The sequence below is a fragment of the Aquarana catesbeiana genome, linkage group LG03 (assembly GCF_042186555.1).
Source record: "Aquarana catesbeiana isolate 2022-GZ linkage group LG03, ASM4218655v1, whole genome shotgun sequence".
In the NCBI taxonomy this organism is placed as follows: Eukaryota; Metazoa; Chordata; class Amphibia; order Anura; family Ranidae; genus Aquarana; species Aquarana catesbeiana.
In genome coordinates, this window is record NC_133326.1 from 679,030,737 (window position 1) to 679,049,940 (window position 19,204).

The 19,204-nt window shown below is 44.1% G+C and overlaps 1 protein-coding gene across 1 annotated transcript in view; it reads right to left on the reverse strand.

Annotated features, from left to right (window-relative positions):
* Positions 1-13,083, reverse strand: part of LOC141133513 (uncharacterized) — a 32,134-nt gene extending 19,051 nt beyond the window's left edge. Inside the window, exon 1 of the mRNA XM_073622939.1 lies at positions 12,978-13,083. Coding sequence (XP_073479040.1) covers positions 12,978-13,014 — 37 coding nt within the window. The 5' untranslated portion in view covers positions 13,015-13,083. The remainder of the gene's footprint in view (positions 1-12,977) is intronic.
* Positions 13,084-19,204: the final 6,121 nt, after the last annotated feature.

A 19,204-nucleotide genomic window follows, 5' to 3' on the forward strand; every position in this document is an offset into this window, starting at 1 on the left:
AAACCCAAACTGTCCAGGTGAATCCTGGACAGGTGGCAACCCTACCCACCCCCCTTATGGTTGAACTCACCAGATCCAATGGACCACCAAGCAGTACTGCGTTGCGGGTCAGGTAGGCTTAGTCTGGTGAGCGGGGTGATGAACAAACGCCAACTCCTGGGTGCGATCCTTCCTGGGGTGTTTTCAGGCACAAACATATGGAGAAAGAGCCCACATAGTGAAGTACGTCTTAAGATCAATCTTTACAAGGTTCCAAGGTGGAGGGCAAAGGGATGAACATCAATTACCAATCCATTGATCAATAGGTTCCCTCACAACCTAACTGGAATTGAACGGGCATCAGACGTGATGTCACCGCAGTGCTGCAAGCTGCTTATGTGCATGTCTTTTTTGGACTTTCACTGGCCACGTGCTTAATATTGATTTGCACTATTTCTAGCACAGCAGCACCTGGAACCTTCCAACTAGAAGTTTATACAGAGCAGCCCAGAGGAGGTAAGTATAACATGTTTATTATTATTTTTATAGGAAAAAAATAGACTTCACAATCACTTTAAAAAAGGATGCAGAGTGTTTGCAAATTGAGAAATTGCTTCCACTATTTTAGTGCTTCTTAACCTGGGGTTCATGGATGAGTTTCAGGAGCTCTGTGAGGATCACATAAAAATATATAGGTCATTGAGAATTCTGGTATGGTTCGGGGAGGGGGAGGTTGTGGGGGCGCTCGCTCATCCTCTCTCTTTCCTGACTCGCCGGGCAGATAAGGGTCTGGTATGGTCTTTGGGGGGACCCCACACTGTTTTTTTCGTGAATTTTTTTAAGCCGGCAATTTTTTTTTTTTTTAGATTCAGCTGTCAGCGGGGAAGCCGCTTCCCAGACCGCTGCTCAGCAACCAGCTATATACAATGAATGTAAAAAAAACCCCACAAATCGCAAATCGTGTCAAAATTGCAGTAAAAACGCAGTACTTGCATTTTGGATGTGGGTCCATTGAAATCTATTACATACAATATGTTGCATTTTGCAGGAAAAAAGGCCCCGACCCTTTCCAAAAGTGCAGAGGCACAAAAATGCATTGGTGTGAATGTGTTCCATAGGAATCAATGTTAAAAAAATGAAATGCATTCCTGCACAATGCAAAAAGCATCAAAAAATGCATTAGTGTGAATCAAGCCTTAAGGCTCGTACACACGGTTCGATTGTTGAACGACCGAGCGTCTGATTTTTGTCAAAAGGGTGTGTGCAGGATCTTGTCTAGAATACTAACTATCCGCAAATTGTCGTTCGACAAACACGAACGTAGTGATGTACTATGACGTGCCCCAGACGACGTCATTGTATGACGAAACGCGCGTCGGGAGAAGCTGACGTGCTGACGTCTCGCGTGCTGTGTTCGAAGGGACGGGTGTCCGTACAAGCCGGCCGGCTGAACTGCTTTTATTGCTACATTTATTAATATCACCGTATCTTACCTGGTCACGGTCCTTGGCTGACGAGTTTGGCGATTCCATGCTGACCCCCTAGACGGGTTCCCCTGGAGATTTGTTGTGTCCCTACATTGGATAAAGGCCCTGGCCGGGTTCAGGCCGCAAGCATTATTTGCTTGCCATCTGGTAAGCGAGCATTTCTCTTAGCACTGGTGGTGTGGTGGAGGTTGAATTACTTACCGTGGACCACTAATCTTGTCATTTTTCTATACACATATATGGACTTTGTGTCATCACTCTGATACATGTCACTTAGTTTTTTCACCGTGGAGTTAAGAAGATGGACTTTTTAGTTCTATTTCGATCACAATTGATTTATTGAACGTTTATATTATTTTATACCATTTTTTGATCTTCACTGTATCATCTTTATCTATTTTGGGGGATTAGCGCTGCTTTTTACTGTTTTACTGTTTATTATTGTTGTGTGTATCTCACTTTTAGCAGCAGCTCTTTTTTCTGGGTACTATATTTAGCTTCATTATCACAGCGCGGTAATTTACTCTATTCATTGAAATCTATTACATGCAAAATGTTGCATTTTGCAGGAAAAAAGTCCCCGACCCTTTCCAAAAGTGCAGAGGCACAAACATGCATTGGTGTGAACGTGTTCCATAGGAACCAATGTTAAAAAAATGAAATGCATTCCTGCACAATGCAAAAAGCATCAAAAAATGCATTAGTGTGAATCAAGCCTTAAGGCTCGTACACACGGTTCGATTGTTGAACGACCGAGCGTCTGATTTTTGTCAAAAAGGTGTGTGCAGGATCTTGTCTAGAATACTAACTATCCGCAAATTGTCGTTCGACAAACACGATCGTAGTGACGTACTATGAGACTATAAAGAGGAAGTTCATTTCTCAAGCTCCACCCTTTGGGCCCCTTCTGCTAATTTCATGTTAGTAGAAGTTTGGTGAGCGTTGAGTCACACTTTTTTGTTGTTATTTTTATTTGGATGACAGATAGCATCTCTAATTTAATTTCTGTTGTTTTTCTTTCTACACAACAAAAAAATGGTGTAGAATAATAATGTGTTTTTCTTCAAATGACAATTTGGGAGTAGGCAGTTACATTAAAAACAACACAATGGATGGAATGAATGGATCTTACATCCTAGGGCTTCAGATTTTCTGAAACATTCTAAGAAATATATAAATGTTTAAAAACCTTAAGAGTCTCTAGTTTGACTATAATGTTTTATAGTAACTTAATTTAAGCAATTCTTTATCTTGGAAACCTATACAGGTATTTCTGTGACAACATTGTTTTAATATGTAACTGGAATATTCTTGCTTTTCTTTTGAAAATTCAATAAAAATCTTTATTGGTAACGAAAAAAAAAAAAACAACACAATGGAATATTAAAAAGGGACACCAACATAATTGTATCGTTGATCCTAAAAACTACGGGATAATGGTGTTGTGGTAACTTCCCCAAAAAATCAAACAACAACCATAATATTAAAGCAGAGTTCCACTCTGAATTTTTTTTTTTAAATCTGACTCATCTAAAAAAAATTTGGAGGAAAACATTTTTTTATACTTTCCAGAATCGCCCTGTTGCTATGTAGTCCTCCTAATCTGCCACTTCCTGTCCGCGGAGCTCCTCGTCACTTCCTCCCTCTCCTGTGCTCCTGGGAAATTATGTGTCATCATTTCCCAGGAGTCTGTGGGCAGTACTGTGATCAAAAATGGCGTTATTCCCTGACAGGAAATTACGTGATTTGAGGCGGATCACATTGCCGAGATGTGTTCATCTATGTTGCCATAACAACGGGGCAGGATCTTCCTCCGTCGCCCCCCGTTGTTATGGCACATGAAACAATCGGCGCTACGGCCGTCGGTGAATCGCGCATGCGCGAGATCAAGAGGGGCATGCTGGTTACCCACCATGCACCTCTCAAGCTTATCCAGGAAGAGTTATCAATTGGGCTTCACATGCCCACAATCATGATGGCAACGGCCACAACAGGAGAGAAAAAATTGTGAGTATAAGATTTTTATTTTAGCAACATCCATTATTAAAATGATATAATCGTTCTTTAATTTAATAATTAACTATGCTCGGAAAAATAAAAAAATAAAAATGTGTCCGGAACTCCGCTTTAATATTATTTATATCACTACAAAACAAATGCCTTTTAAAATACCTTTGGCATAACTACATCAGTATCACCAGCAAAGCAGCTTCATTATTATCCCATTAAAGAAGATGAGAATTGTGTTCTGCATTTCAACATTTCATCAATTGCCGCGTCACGAATGTTAATTCTAGATTAGGAACGGTAGATTACAAGACCGAACTCCTCCCAGTCGTTCATTGATTCCGAGCATGCGTGTTTGTACTTTCGACTTTTGTGTTACGATTTCTGTACTGACCATCCGAAAATCAGACGTTGAGTTCACATCCGACAAAAATTTTATAGCCGGCACATCCAGCTTTTGTCTGATGTAAAAGTCAAATCGTCTGTCGAATGCACCGTACTAACGATCCGAAAATCCACAGACAGCTCGTCTTACGAATTTTCCCTTCTGATTTTCATATCGTGTGTATGGGCCTTAACCTCCCTGGCGGTAATCCCGAGTGTGGCTCGGGGTGAATTTTCATTACCAAAAGCGGTCACCCCGAGCCACACTCGGGATCGCATCGCAGGATCCAGGCAAAGTTACTTACCTTGTCCCCAGGATCCTGCGATGTCCTCCCGCTGTGTGTGCGAGCCGTGTCCTCCGCCGGATCCATCACAGTGCTGGGCTCCGTGCCCTGCGAGCGTTGCAACGCACGGGGACGGAGCACGGCGCCAAATTCAAAAGGTTAAAAACACATAATACAGTGGAACCTCGGTTTACGAGTAACACGGTTAACAAGCGTTTTGAAAGACGAGCAACTTTTTTTTTTAAATCCTGACTCGATTTGCGAGTGTTGTCTTCCAAAACAAGCAGAATTCAAGCTAATGTGGTGTGCAGTACCGCATTTGGTCAGAGATGCGGGGGCGCCGGTGACACTCAGAACGGTTTGGAGCTGTTCGGAAATACTCGGAACCACTCGGAAATACTTGGAAACACTCGGAAATACTCAGTTCCCGAGTGTTTCCAAGCCTTTGCGAGTGATTCCGAGGTCAGCCGAGCTGTCCCCGAGTAATTCCGAGGCTCTACGGCGCCCCCCCCCACCTCTGGCCACATGCTGTATTGCATGCCATAGAAGTCAATGCGGAACAAATTATTTTGTTTCCATTGACTTCTATGGGGAAACTCGCTTTCATATGCGAGCGCTTTGGATTACAGGCATTCTCCTGGAACGGATTATGCTCGTAATCCAAGGTCCCACTGTACATACAGTACACTGTAATCTTACAGATTACATTACCGTATCAAATTATTTCACTTCCCTTTTGTCCCTAGTGCTTTGTCCAGTGCCCTGCATACACTTTTATATTATATATACTGTTCTTTCTGCCTAGCAACTTGAAATTGTCCATGGCAACCAAAAAGTGTCCCTTTATGTCAAAAGTGGTTTTAGACCAGCTAGAAAACAGCGATAGTAAATTAGAACACTTGTAGAATTGATTGATAGTGATTTGTGGGAAAATTCGTCATCAGACACTGAAAGTGACGACAGTGACAATTCTGCGACTGAGCAAATATCTGTGTTTTTGATTACATTATTGAATATATTTTATTATTATTATATTATTATTTGTTATAATTATTTATTATATTATAATTTATGATTTCGTGTTTAATACTTTATCATACCCGGGATGTCTACTAGACTCTTGTTTGGACAGATTTAGGTTGAGTTATTCCTAAGAATTACAGGCCTACAATATAAAACGCCAAATTTTCATGCGAAACATTGTACCGCTTTCAGCATCAACAATCTGACCCAATCATACCCCCAGGGGGACAGGAAGCTCACTGTGCTGGGTGTGATGGAGTAGTTTGAGAGAGAGACCTGTCTGAGGGCTGGAAGCTGATAAACAGTCGGAGTTGGACTTTGCTCACCTTGGTATAAATCCTGTATATGAACTTTGTTTCTTATATTTGTGCTGAAGATACGCTGATTTTTATGTTATGTTTTCTGGAATTAAAGTAGAACTACAGGCAAAACTTTTTTTTTTTTTTTTTGGATAGAGCAAGAGAGTGTTATAACCTCTGTCAGAATTTTTTTCCGCCATCCGTGTCCCATTGTGGAAATTTCCCTTCACTTCCTGTCCCAAACAGGAAGTGGGAGGAAATCCCTGCAAATTTAGGGAATACCTTGGGGTCACCAGAACAAGTGTCCCCATATGAAGATTTCGCCTCTATTACTTTTCTGGGGACAACCTAAAATTTGGAATTTTCTTTTACTTTCACTTTCAATGATAATGGTAGACAGGACATATAGAGAGGGGGAATCTTCCTAATGGGGAGACAGCAAAAAAAACTGACAAGCATTCTAATGCCTCTGCGCTCTATCCAAAACGAAAAAAAAAATGTTTTGCCCTTAGTTATACTTTAAGTCATCTCTGTGTTGCTGTTGAAAGTGCTGTTTTGTTGGCTTTCAGAGAAAAATAAATACCTTTATGTTTAAGGCCTCTTTCACACGAGGGATCCGTATGTCCGTTTTTCATCCTTCCGTTTTCGGATGAAAAACGGACATACATTCATCCCTATGGAGCGTCGGATGTCAGCGGTGACATGTCCGCTGACATCCGACCCCGCTCCGATCCGAAAAGTGTAACGGAGGAAAAACCTACTTTTCCATCCGTTTTCGGATCGGATCGGGTGACGACGGACACTACGGTCCGTCGTCACCCGATCCCCCATAGGGGAGAGCGGCGCTCTGACAGGTCCGTAGCTGCACAGCGTGCAGCGATGGACCTGTCATCTTCCTGCTCAGCGGGGATCGGCGGAGCGTTCCCCGCTGAGCAAGCGGGTGTTCACGGGGCGGATCATCACTGATCCGCCCCGTGAGAAAGAGCCCTTAGACAAACAGCTTTGCACGTTGTCCCGAGGTGCTATACCCCTGAACTTTACAATAGCAAACATCTTCTCCAAAATCGAGTTCAGGCAGCCTTTAAAGTAGATGTCCAGCCTGAGCTTGTTTTTCTCTTATGGGTGCAATCCATTTTGCAATTCTGTGACCCATTTTCAGCAGAGATCGGTCTGAAGTCCACTCTCCGCTGACGTGACAGGAATCAGTCCAGACACCCCGTCATCCCGACAATGGGAGTCTGGATTCGCCAGCTGCCTGGACTGATGGCCATCTCAGCCTATCACTGAGCCGCTGAGATCCTGAGACGCTGCCCCTCCCTAGCCCAGCGCACCAGTGAGCATGGAGTAGCAGAGCAGGAGAGCTGCTGATTGACAGTCAGCAGCTCTTCGTTTGGGGAGGTGAGAAAACTGAGCCATCGGCAGTGTACAATGGCTTGGTTCTCAGTGCAGAGATGGCGGGGGACAGATGCAGCATTGGACTGAACCAAAACCATACTTCTCTTTTAACTGAGTGTGTCTGTTAATAAAAACGACTTGTTCTGTTTCAAAAATGCCCCTTTATGCATTGACATAGACCTAAAACAAGGTCTTTAGGCCCACTCTGTTGGAAAAGTATGGTCACTGACTGACTTGGCACAGGCAACCTAACTCTTCAATAAGGCATAGAAGTTAAAGGGTTTGTAAAGGTTCATGTTTTTTCACCTTAATGCCTCCTATGCATTAAGGTGAAAAAACATTTGGTGATTGCAGGTCCCCCAGCCCCCCCCCGTTTACTTACCTGAGCCCTCGAAAGTCCCACGTCGAGAACACGCTTGATGTCGGCCCGGTCTTCTCGCCTGTTCTTGGCTCTTCATTGGATAGATTGATAGCAGCACAGCCATTGGCTTGCGCTGCTGTCAATCAACTCCAATGACACGAGAGCCAGGGGTTGGGGCCGAGTCCTGAAGTCGGCGGCTTATGGACGCCGGATACAGGACTCGGGAGCGTGCCTGCAAGCTAACCCCCCGGGAGAACGCTTCCCAGACTGGGTTAGCTTTAGCGGGGAGGAGCCAAGACAGCCGCCGCGGGACCCCAGAACAGCAGGATCGGGGCCACTTTGTGCAAAACGAACTGCACAGTGGAGGTAAGTATAACATGTTTGTTATTTAAAAAAAAATAAAAAATAAAACCTTTACAACCACTTTAAATTCAAAACAATTATACTTCAGCTGAAAGTGTTACTAAACCCAGTAATATGAAAATAGTTCATCTGCCTCCCCACAGTGCCCACAGCCTATAAATCTTCTTTTTACATTAAAATACTGTCACTATATACCTTTTTGGATTATCTGTATACCACAGTCACATGATAAACAGCACAGCTGACAACCCTTTCTTCTTTGAGCTCAGCACATCCTGTTACCACCACCGGAGGTGCTTGGCACTCAGCCACAAGGGAAGCCCTCTTGTCACTTCAGCCTCCAACCAGATACACGACCGCATCAACCAGCCATCATGTCAGAGGCCAATAAAGGTGCTTCCCCATTAGAGGCTCTGTGCCATCAAGTCGCATCTCTAACACAAGCAGTGAAGAACCTACAGGAGGGCTACTTCCAATTAGAGGATCATCTGCAAAATCTCTCTGTGCCCACTGCTCCTGCTGACCAGAATCGACACCATAGCATCAACCTCTTCTGCTCTAGAACATTCAGCTGTCACTCCTACTGTGGTGTTGCCTCCTCGAGAATGTAGGGTCCCTGTTCCTGAACGCTTCTCGGGGGACCAAATAAATATTAGGGTCTTAAAAGTGGGGTTCATTATCTCTCTTCTATCAAAAGAACCATAGTCTTGGGTGCACCACCTACTTGAGCAAAAGAGCCCAGTCTTCATTTCTGTTTCTGCATTTTTTGAAGCTATGGCACAATTTTATAATGACTCCCAGCGGCCTACTACTGCCGAAGCCGCCCTTCATGCACTACAACAAGGACAATGGCCTGTGGAGGACTATATTGTTGAATTTCCTAAGTGGTCAGCAGATACAGGCTGGGCTGTCTGAAGCACTCAAGGACGAGCTAGCCAGGGTTGAGGCTCCTGCTTCCTTTGAAGATCTAATCCAGCTAGCCATTTAACTAGACCGATGTTTGTGAGAACGGCAGTCAGAACAGACTCATTCCTTTCGGACATTCGGTCCTGTTCTGATCTGTGCTGCCATTGCTGAGCTAGCATAATTGTTAGCTTGCCTCCTCCCCCACTAATGTCTACAGGAAGTTCAAAGACTCCCGGGATGAGAACAAACAGTGTTTTTTACTTACAATGCTCTTGAAAATTAAGTAATCCTCTGCGGGTTTTTCTCTTTTCCAAAGTGAAACTGTGCTTTGCTCATGCATGAGTGACATCCCTAATCCCCAAATTTAGTTGAAGAAAAAATTCCCCTCTGGGTAATCAATGTACATTGGAGCAAAAATCAATCCTCTGGATTCCTCGAGCTTAACTCACAGCTACCCTCTGGATTCCTCGAGCTTAACTCACAGCTACCCTCTGGATTCCTTGAGCTTAACTCACAGCTACCCTCTGGATTCCTCGAGCTTAACTCACAGCTACCCTCTGGATTCCTCGAGCTTAACTCACAGCTACCCTCTGGATTCCTCGAGCTTAACTCACAGCTACCCTCTGGATTCCTCGAGCTTAACTCACAGCTACCCTCTGGACTCCTCAAGCTTAAATCACAGCTACCCGCTGGATTCCTTGGATGAGTTCTTTCTTGAAGCTTTCCCAGCTACTTCCCAGTCCCCGGCTGATGAAGAATCTCCTCTGGTACTCCTTCAAAACTCCTTCCCTCTATACATGCCTCCGGCAATAAAAGTGGTTGACCCTCTGGCAACTTCTCTCCCATGCTTCCTGGCAATGACCAGGCTCTCACAGACAGAGCCCCTGACCCACGTGGCAAGGCCAAAGGCTTCAGGCCTACATTTCTGCTGCTGCTCCACACACGCCCATCTAGACCGCAGCCCAGGTAGAAAGAGCCACGATCATCTGACCTTCTCTGAATAAATACCCTCTCCCAGCATTCTTGGCTGATTGGCAGAGAGAAGTATATACATTCACAACCTGAATCCACTGTATTACACTGATGTCAAAGGTAACAGTGCCACCTATTGACAAAAGAGAGAAATCACAGTTGACACCAGACCCATTTGATCAATAGACTACAAATTAGCCAGGCTAGCTACCACCTAGCATCGCTAAATTTAGGACAAGGGTGCTACATTTCCTAAAGGGAAATCCACTGTGCACTTGGAAGTGCAGTCACTGTAGATCTGAAGGAGACATGAAAGGAAAATAAAAAACAGCATTTTTGCGTACACATGATCATATGATAAAAATCAACAGATCTTCCTCTCAGATCTACAGTGCACAGTGAATTTACCTTTAGTAGTGTGCAAGCTTGCTGACACATTTTTGATTTTGCATTTTTTGCATAGGGACCACTTTAAAGTTTCTAAAGTACATTAGAGAGATTTTAACAAACTTTGAAGCAGATTCCTACCTGTTTCTGCTCTTAAGAAATAGCTGTTTGTTTTACCATGTCCTGTGTAGACTGATTCTAAAGGGGAGGGTCAGGTTCATTATAATCACCTGGTGCACTCTCAGTGTTCTGATGAGTAGAGCTACAGGGTCTGCATCCCTTTAGAAGTAATTAAACATTGGAGAGTATTTCATCAAAATTGAAATGTAGATGATGCCTAAAATCTGACTTAAGCCTTGTACACACACACAATCAGATTTTCAGACGGGAATTGTGTGATGACACACTGTTGGCCTAAATTCCGACCGTTTGTATGCCCCATCAGACAATTGTCGGATTTTCCGCGGACAAATGTTGGATGGAAGGCTTGAACATTTTACGCAGACAAGGGTCTGTTGTCAGATTTTCCGATCGTGTGTACACAAGTCCATCAGACAAAAGTCCAAAGTACAAACACGCATGCTCGGAAGCAATGCTCACCAAACACAACATTAACAGAAGGTGCCCAAAGGGTGGCGCTAAAGAGCTGAAAAATCACATAGTACCTCACTATGTTCGTGTTTGTTGGCCGACAATTGTGTGCCGTTTGTATGCAAGACAAGTTCCCGGCCAACGCCCTTCGGGCGGAAAATCCGATCGTGTGCCCGAGTCTTTAGTGTAGATTTCTGGGAAAATCAGTGAATCAATCACACAAGTGGGAAGGGACATTGCAGGTGTTCTGTAAACCTTTGTACAGATTGCCTTCAAGTTGCCAGATTACAGTTGCATCCCCCTCAGCCCCCCTATTACTTATCTGAGCCCCTCCTCTATCCACCAATGTTGCACGAAAGACTCGGCTGCCCGGGACTCTCCTCCTCATTGGCTGAGACAGCAGCGTGGCAACATTGGCTCCCACTGCTGTCAATCAAGTCAGTCAGCCAATGGGGAGAGAAAGGGGGCGGGCCAGGCCGTGGCTCCATGTTTGACACAGGGAGCCATGGCTTGGCTCGGGTGCTCCCATAGTAAGCTGCTTGCTGTGGGGGCACTCAACAGGAGGGAAAAGCCAAGAGAACTGAAGAGGAGGATCTGGGCTGCTCTGTGCAAAACCAACTGCACAGAGGAGGTAAGTATTACATGTTTGGTACTTTTAACTTAAAAAGGGAGACTTTAGAATCACTTGAAGCTATACCCATACAATATTATCTATTGAGAAATGTGTCAGCTGAACGAATGGAAGACCTGACTGCAACGATCTGGGATAAATCGGAGGAACATAAGATCAAATGGTTTTATTGGACCCAGTAAACATGTTCAGGATGGCGAGCGGAAGCCGATGGAGGAAAATCCATTCTCTGATCTGCTCCACAATCTGCTCTACAATGAAGGACTCTGGATGCGGCCAGCTTTCACCACTTCTAGGCTCTTCTAGAGTTGTCAGTGTGGCTCTGTAATCAGCTGAGCAGTCTGTTCTTGGTAAGCTTCAGAAGAGGGCTGGGGAGACATTAGGGGTCTAAGGGGACTGTCAGAAGCTCTTGATTCCAACCGTGAGTCTGGCATTATTGACTGTCAGAAGCTCTTGATTCCAACCGCGGTCATCAGATGGCCCGGCAAAATGTGGGCGGTCCTTTCTCACTTGGTGGATTCCTTCCCTACCTCACCTTACCTATAAACCCCCTCCATCCCATCCTCTCCCTTTTTCTTCCTTTCTTTCTCTCACCCCCTCTTTCCCTCTATTTTCTCTCCCCCCTCTTTTACATTTTATTCAAGAACTGGTATGTTTTGACCCTAGTTGGTCACTCCGCATCACTCTTTCCCCAGGCACTGATACTTTTCGAGGGTATCGGTGCCAAACCCTAAAGTATTTTAATTAGATGGCCGTCAATGTGAAGCCCTAGTCTCACACCTTCTAGGTGTCGGGGTACATTAAACACCTGCAGAGCTAATCCCTCGTCATTACCCCCGGGGTCCATATCTTTGTTTCAGATACAACTATCTGTTGATCATATAATTGCTCCTTTGTTTGTACCACGTATTCTGTGAAGCTACCATTTCAATGTATGTCGCATACCTTTAAATTAAAAATTAAAAAAAGAAATGTGTCAGCTCACACTTCCAGGAAGATGAATTTCAAAGGTTGTTCATAGGGCTGCAACTAACGATTATTTTCATAATCGATTAGTTGCCCGATTTATTGTTTCGATTAATCGGTTAATAACCTTAAAAAGAAGTGTGGTGTATAATTTAGTTAATATGTAAAGTTTAAAAAAAGGCAATTTATTCCTAAATATCTTTATATGCAGGGGTAAATATAAATAACCAACTATATGGTTAGGGAGTAAAATCTTTAATCCTCTCTGAGAATAACAGACAGAAGAGATCTACTCTACTCTATATACTATTAGAGGTTGAATCTGGTAAATATCATCAAATTTTTTTATTTAAAGAAAAAAAAAAATTCTAGACTGTTTTGCAGATTTTCAAACAGAACTGTAATATTAAATGCTTTTCTGCAGCTTCTCCATTGAGGTATATTGAACCAAAAAAGCACCGTTTTGCATTGAAAAAGGTCCTTGACCCTTTCCAAATACACAGCAGCTGAAAAAAGCATAGATGTGAACGTTAAATGAACTGTAGTGCATTTCTGCAAAAAGCACCAAAAACACACATGGGTGGGAACCAGGCCTAAGACATTTAGTAACATAATGGAAATAAAAAAAAATTAAAAATTAGCCCTTCGTTTTTTTACCGTGCAACAGTGAAAGTAATATTTATAGTAGAGATTATTTGCTCTTTTTGTACTATGTAGGGCTAATTTTAGCTTTTTTAACCCCATTATGTTACTGGCCAAATAATTGATTATGAAAATAGTAATCGATTAATCTCATAATCGATTAGTTGTCGATTAATCGATTAGTTGTTTTCGGCCCTAGTTGTTCATAGGTTCTAATTTATTGTTGCAATCCCTCCTGTGCCCAGACCCGCCACAAATTAGATACAAATAATAACTTTCATAATTAGTTTTAGCACTTACCTAGAAAGTACAGACTGATCACGATGAAGAGTCTCATCTCTCCTTACAGGGTGTGGTAGCTGGAGGGTATGAGTGGTCACCGCTGTATGGTCTGAATATATTGTCATTTATAGGAAGAGGATATAAGTGAATCATAAAGTGAAGAAAAAGCAGAAATTGTTTTAACCTCTTCCATACCGGGCACTTTTCCCCTCTTTCTGCCCAGGCCAATTTTCAGCTTTCAGTGCTGTCACATTTTGATTGACAATTGCGCGGTCTTGCGACACTGCACCCAAACTAAATTTTTATAATGTTGTTCAAACAAATAGAGCTTTCTTTTGGTGGTATTTAATCACCACTAGGGTTTTTATTTTTTACTAGAAATATGAAAAAAGACCGAAAACTTTGGTGAAAAAAAAAAAGTTTTCTGTTATAAAATTTTGTAAATAAGTAATTTTTCTCCTTCACTGATGGGCACTGATAGGTGGCACTAATATTATTATTATTATACAGGGTTTATATATCGCCAACAATTAGTGCAGCGCTTTACAACATGAGGGCAGACAGTACAGTTCAATACAGGAGGAATCAGAGGGCCCTGCTCCTTAGAGCTTACAATCTAGGAGGGAGGGTCAAGTGATACAAAAGGTAATAACTGTGGGGGATGAACTGATGGAGAAAATACAGTTGTTAGGTGTAGGAAGGATAGGCTTCTCTGAAGAGGAGGGTTTTCTGATACCCGCGTTCGTCCCCAATATGTGAGGAACACGGGTATCAGATCTCTGCCCTCCTCACTAACTCATGGCAAAGGGCTGGCCAATCTCACACCGCACTGTCACTTACGTAACAATGCCAGTCTTATCTGCACCCGACACAAAGACTTTCCAGCTTGTGGGACCCAATCTAGGTGCCGATTGTCACTGGGCTAATTAAGGAATTAACCATTTAACTGCCACCAGTGACTTTTACTGAAGAGTCAGAACTTCCACGAATTTAGCATTACAATTATGATTTTAGAATAATCGTCTGTAACACACAGTCACCACAGACAGGCATGTTCATAGGATTTATCCTATACAGTAGTCTCTTCAAGACATGGGATATTTTCTAGCTTGCATTAAGAGCTTAGGGACAAGTTTAACACTTTTCATAATAAGGTTTTAATAATGAAAAGGTCAAAATTGATGCGAATAAAATATTTACAGAAAAAAAAAGATGTTTCAAATAAATAAAGACATAATACAGCAACAAAGAAATAAAACAGAGCGAGAAGAAGAATACTTGCGCAATGTCCTGGGTTGAACAGAGCTTGGTCGATAAGCCAGGTGTTATCAGTTCTCAAACTTTGCAGATGTTCCTGATTTGATGGTAAAGGAGAACTTGCAGCACTGATGGGCACTGATAGGTGGCACTGATGGGCAGCACTTATAGGCACTGATGGACACCGATGGGTGGCAGTGATGGACACTGATGGGCGGCACTGATGGACTGATGGGCAGCAGTAATAGAGACACTGATAGGTGGCACTGATGAGGAGGCACTGATGGGCACTGAAAGGCAGCACCGATGGGCACTGATTGGCATCACTTGTGGGCATCACTGGTGGGCACTAACAGGCATTACTGATGGGGCAGATCTCCCCTGTGAGGAAAGCCGCTTATCAACTTTCCTCTCCTCACGCGCTGTCAGTGTGTGGAGAGGAATGCCGATAACTGGCATTTCCTGATTGGACACAGCTAATCACATGGTAAAGAGCCTACGTCATAGGCTCTTCACCGAGATTGGTGATGCAGTGTGTCCAAGGATCACCGCACTGCGCGCCCCCGAGGAACGTCATATGATGTCCACTCAGAACGGGAAATCATTCTGCTATAGGCCAAGATCCCTTATATATTTGTACATGTAGATCATAACCCCCTCTTAATCTCCTCTTCTCAAGAGTGAATAAATTCAGTTCCTCTAATCTTTCCTCATAGCTGAGCTCCTCCATGCCTCTTATCAGTTTGGTTGCCCTTCTCTGCACTTTCTCCAGTTCCCCGATATCCTTTTTGAGAACTGGTGCCCAAAACTGAACTGCATATTCCAGATGAGGTCTTACTAATGATTTGTACAGGGGCAAAATTATATCTCTCTCTCTGGAGTCCATACCTCTCTTAATACAAGAAAGGACTTTGCAACGCTTTAACATTTTTTACAGGTTACCTGTTTAGATTTACAGAGGTGGTCTAGTGCTAGAATTATTGCTCTCGCTCTAATGCACGCAGTGATACCTCACATGTGTGATTTTAACGCCGTTTACATATGTGGACGTGATTTACGTATGCATTCACTTATGTGCATGAGCACGCGGGGATGGGGGCACTTTAAAAAAAATGTGATCACTTTTATTTCTATTACGAAGAGTGTAAACATCCCTTGTAATTGGAATAGTGCGTGACAGGTCCTCTTTATGGAGAGATCTGGGGGTCAATAAGACCCCGCATCTCTTCTTCAGGCTGGAAAGACCGAGATAAAAAAATAAATAAACTGTCTCGGCCTTTCCAGCGGCGTTCCCGGCATTGTCTACCTCCGCTGTCCCAGACTTGACGTCCTAATGTCACGCTTGGGCCTCCGAGGGTCATAGAGATGACTGGGGACCATCTGGTCTCTATGATCAACGTCCGGCATCGGCGGATTCCTTCTCCGTCTCGCCAATCACACGGGCTAGCCGGTAGAAGCACCGGAGGGCAGCGGGAGGGGGGATGTTCCCTCCCACCACCTGTAAGAACGATCAAGTGGCTGAACTGTTATTTATGATCATTCTTATGGTGTAGGGAATCACCGGCTGAAAAAGAAGATATCTGAATGATGCCTGTAACTGCACCCATCATTCAGATATCCCCGCACAAAGTCCAGGATGTCATATAACCTTTCCAGCCGTGTTCCCGGCATCATATGTCCTTGGGCTGGTGGTGCTTTCACCAAAAAACACCTGGGAGCTGATTGGTTTCTATGAAGAGCTGCACCGGATTTTACACTCATTCCAGTGTGACTTGCGGGACATTCCGAAAAGTCCTGCAAGCAGCATCTTTAGGGCGGGCTGGGAGCGCTGTATTTAGCTCTCCCAAAACGCCCTGCCCATTATAATAAATGAGCAGCGCTTTCAAAGCGCCTGAAAAGTACTTTGAAAGCTCTGCAAATTGGGAGTTGTTAAACCTTCTTTTCGGGTTAAAAGTGCCCTGCTGGCGGCCGAAAAGCGGCGCAAAAACTAGCGCCACTTTAGCGCTAACGGCCTGCGCTTTCAGTGTGAAAGCACTCAAAGTGAAATTAATCCACTTCTATTTTACTAACAGAGCTCTACAAAACGAATCCTTTGTTAGACCTCTTTCACACTGGAGGCGTTTTTCAGGCGTTTTATCGCTAAAAATAGTGCCTCAAAAACGTCTCTTTTATCGCTAAAAATAGCGCCTGAAAAACGTCTCTCAATGCTCCCCAGTATGAAGACCAGAGTGCTTTCACACTGGGGCGATGCGCTGGCAGGACGTTAAAAAAGTCTTGCAAGCAGCATTTTTGGTGTGGTGCTGGAGCTCCAACGCCTCTGCCCATTGAAATGAATGGGCACCGCTGCCGAAACACCTGCAAAGCGCTTCAGCAACGGCGCTACACAGGCGCTATTAACCCTTTCTTCGGCCGCTAGCGGAAGTTAAAACCGCCCCGCTAACAGACGAAAAGCGCCGCTAAAAAAACAGTAAAGCGTCCATTAAACAACCTATTTTTGGACATGACCGACGTACAGGTACGTCAGTTCACGCAGGTAGAGCCGACCTGCCGCAGTATATCTGTGTGAGCTGGAAGCCTAGTGGTTACAAAAAAACAAATAAATAAAACATTCAATAAAAACACATAAGTGTGTCACAGTAGTGTCTTCTGCCCCACTTCAAATCACTACCCCTCACCACAGTAGTATCCTCTGCCATCCCCTCCCCCCCCCACAGTGGTGTCCTCTGCCTCCTTTCACATCATCCTCCCCTAGTAATATACTATGCTAGTAATACTATGTAGTGTCCTCTGCCCCCCACCCCACACACACACATGGTAGTGCCCTCTAACCCTCCCACACATGGTAGTGTCTTCTGCCCCCCCAACAGTAGTGTCCTGTGTCCCCCAAAGCAGTGTCCTCTGCAACCCCCTACCTCCCCCCCCAAAAAAAAGTTTCCTCTGCTCCCACCCATAGTGTCCTCTGCCACCCCATAGCAATGTCCTCTGCACCAAACCTCTCCGGTAGTGTCCTCTCCCCCCCCCCGTAGTATCCTCCCACCATAGCAGTTTCCTCTGCAACCCACAGTAGTGTCCTCCCCGCCCCCCGCATAGTACAATCCTCTGTCTCCCCCCCCAGTAGTGTCCTCTGCCCCTCTATATCTGTTTCCCCTGTTGCTCCCAACACACAGCTGTAGGAAGCTCTCTCCTCCCTTACAGCACTTGTACATGACAGAGGAGTTGAGAGGATGCACGGTGCTAAATGGAGGGCGGGACCGGGGGGCTGATCTAGTTAACTTTTTATGTTAACAAGTTGATGCTAGGACTGCCTAGCAACCAATCATCCAACCAGCACGGCTTTGCCTCTCGCTCTGATCTGCTAGTGAAGGGAGAGCAATGCCGGCCAAGCCTGGGAGAAGCATCGGCACAGCCCTGATCGCGATTTACCTGTCGGCTTCCTGAGATCGACCGGTAGCTTGCGATCAACGGTTTGCCGAACCCCGGCTTTACCACTTTTGTGATAAAATAAATTGCAAACAAAAATGTCATTTCCTGTAAAATGCAATATGGCGACCTGGAGGCGTTCTGTACAGCGATGGTATACAGAACATCCCCTAGAAATGTAGTTTCCTGCTTGTGTGATTGGCTCACTGATTTCCCCAGCAGTCTGCACTAAGATACAAGTCCGATTTTGAGCATCCCCTGCCACACAAATTTCATTTTTGGTGTGTTATTCAAAAAGGGAGATCACGTCTAAAGAGACCCTGCAGGTGCAGCAGCTGAGTGATAATTGTAAAACCACTCCCATACACATTCACTCACAGTGGACAAAGACAAACAAACATCAATTTCTTCAGGAAAAAAAAAAGGTCGGAATCTGCAACAAAGTTTGTTAAAATCCCTGCAATGTACATAGATCACCCAGGGGGGAATGCTTTTTCTTCTCAATAAAAGTGGAGATTCTCTTTAACTTTATCTACAGATGGTGGGTCACTCAGCCGTCATCAAAGCTGTTTATGCACTTTTATGAGGGACTGGCTAGTTTCACGATGCAGCGGGCGCGCGCCAGCTAGCCCGCCTACGACGACCGACGTACAGCTATGACGGTTCGCCCAGCGGAGCCAACCTGCTGCAGTATAACTGCGATGGCTGGTCCACAAGCGGTTAAAAGTTAAATTACAGCAGAAGGAAAAGTCTCATGTATACCCCTGGGGCAGACTGTACAGAGTGTGTAATCACCAGAATATTTGGAGATGTAAGTTAATGTAAAGGAAGAGGAAGTGAGCTGCAAAAAGATGGTGAATAAATAACAGAAATAACACCTAAGAAATGGATGTTACCATATGAAAAGTGTGATATGATAAAAACATGAACTGAGAGAAGTGTTACATCTAAACTGGAAACAAAAAATAGCCTAATGCCGCGTACACACGATCGGAATTTTGGTAGGAAAAAGATATTACTGTTTTTCTGAGGGGATTCCGCTCACGCTTGTCTTGCATACACACGGTCACTCTGAAGTTCTCTGAACTTTCGACCGTCAAGAACGCGGTGACGTACAACACTACGATGCGCCGAGAAAATGAAGTTCAATGCTGCCAAGCATGCGTCGAATTGTTTGCGAGCATGCGTGATTTTTTGTGCATCAGAATTGCATACAGACGAACGCATTTTCGGATAGGAACTTTTTCCGACCGAAAAATAGAGAACCTGCTCTCAATCTTTTGCTGGCTGGAATTCCGCCAGCAAAAGTCCGATGGAGCATACACACGGTCGCATTTTCCGAAAAACTTCTCATCAGAGTTTTGCTGGCGGCATTTCCGATCGTGTGTACCGGCATTAGTCCTTAGATGAGGTGGCTGCATTATTTTATGTTTTTTTTTCAGGCTTTGTTCCATTTATTTTCACCTGGTAATCCTGTCAGTAGTAGGGTTGCCACCTTTTCTTCAAGTCAAACCCGAACACTTTAGCGGCGCACAGAAATTTTTTTATTATAATATAAACTATACATA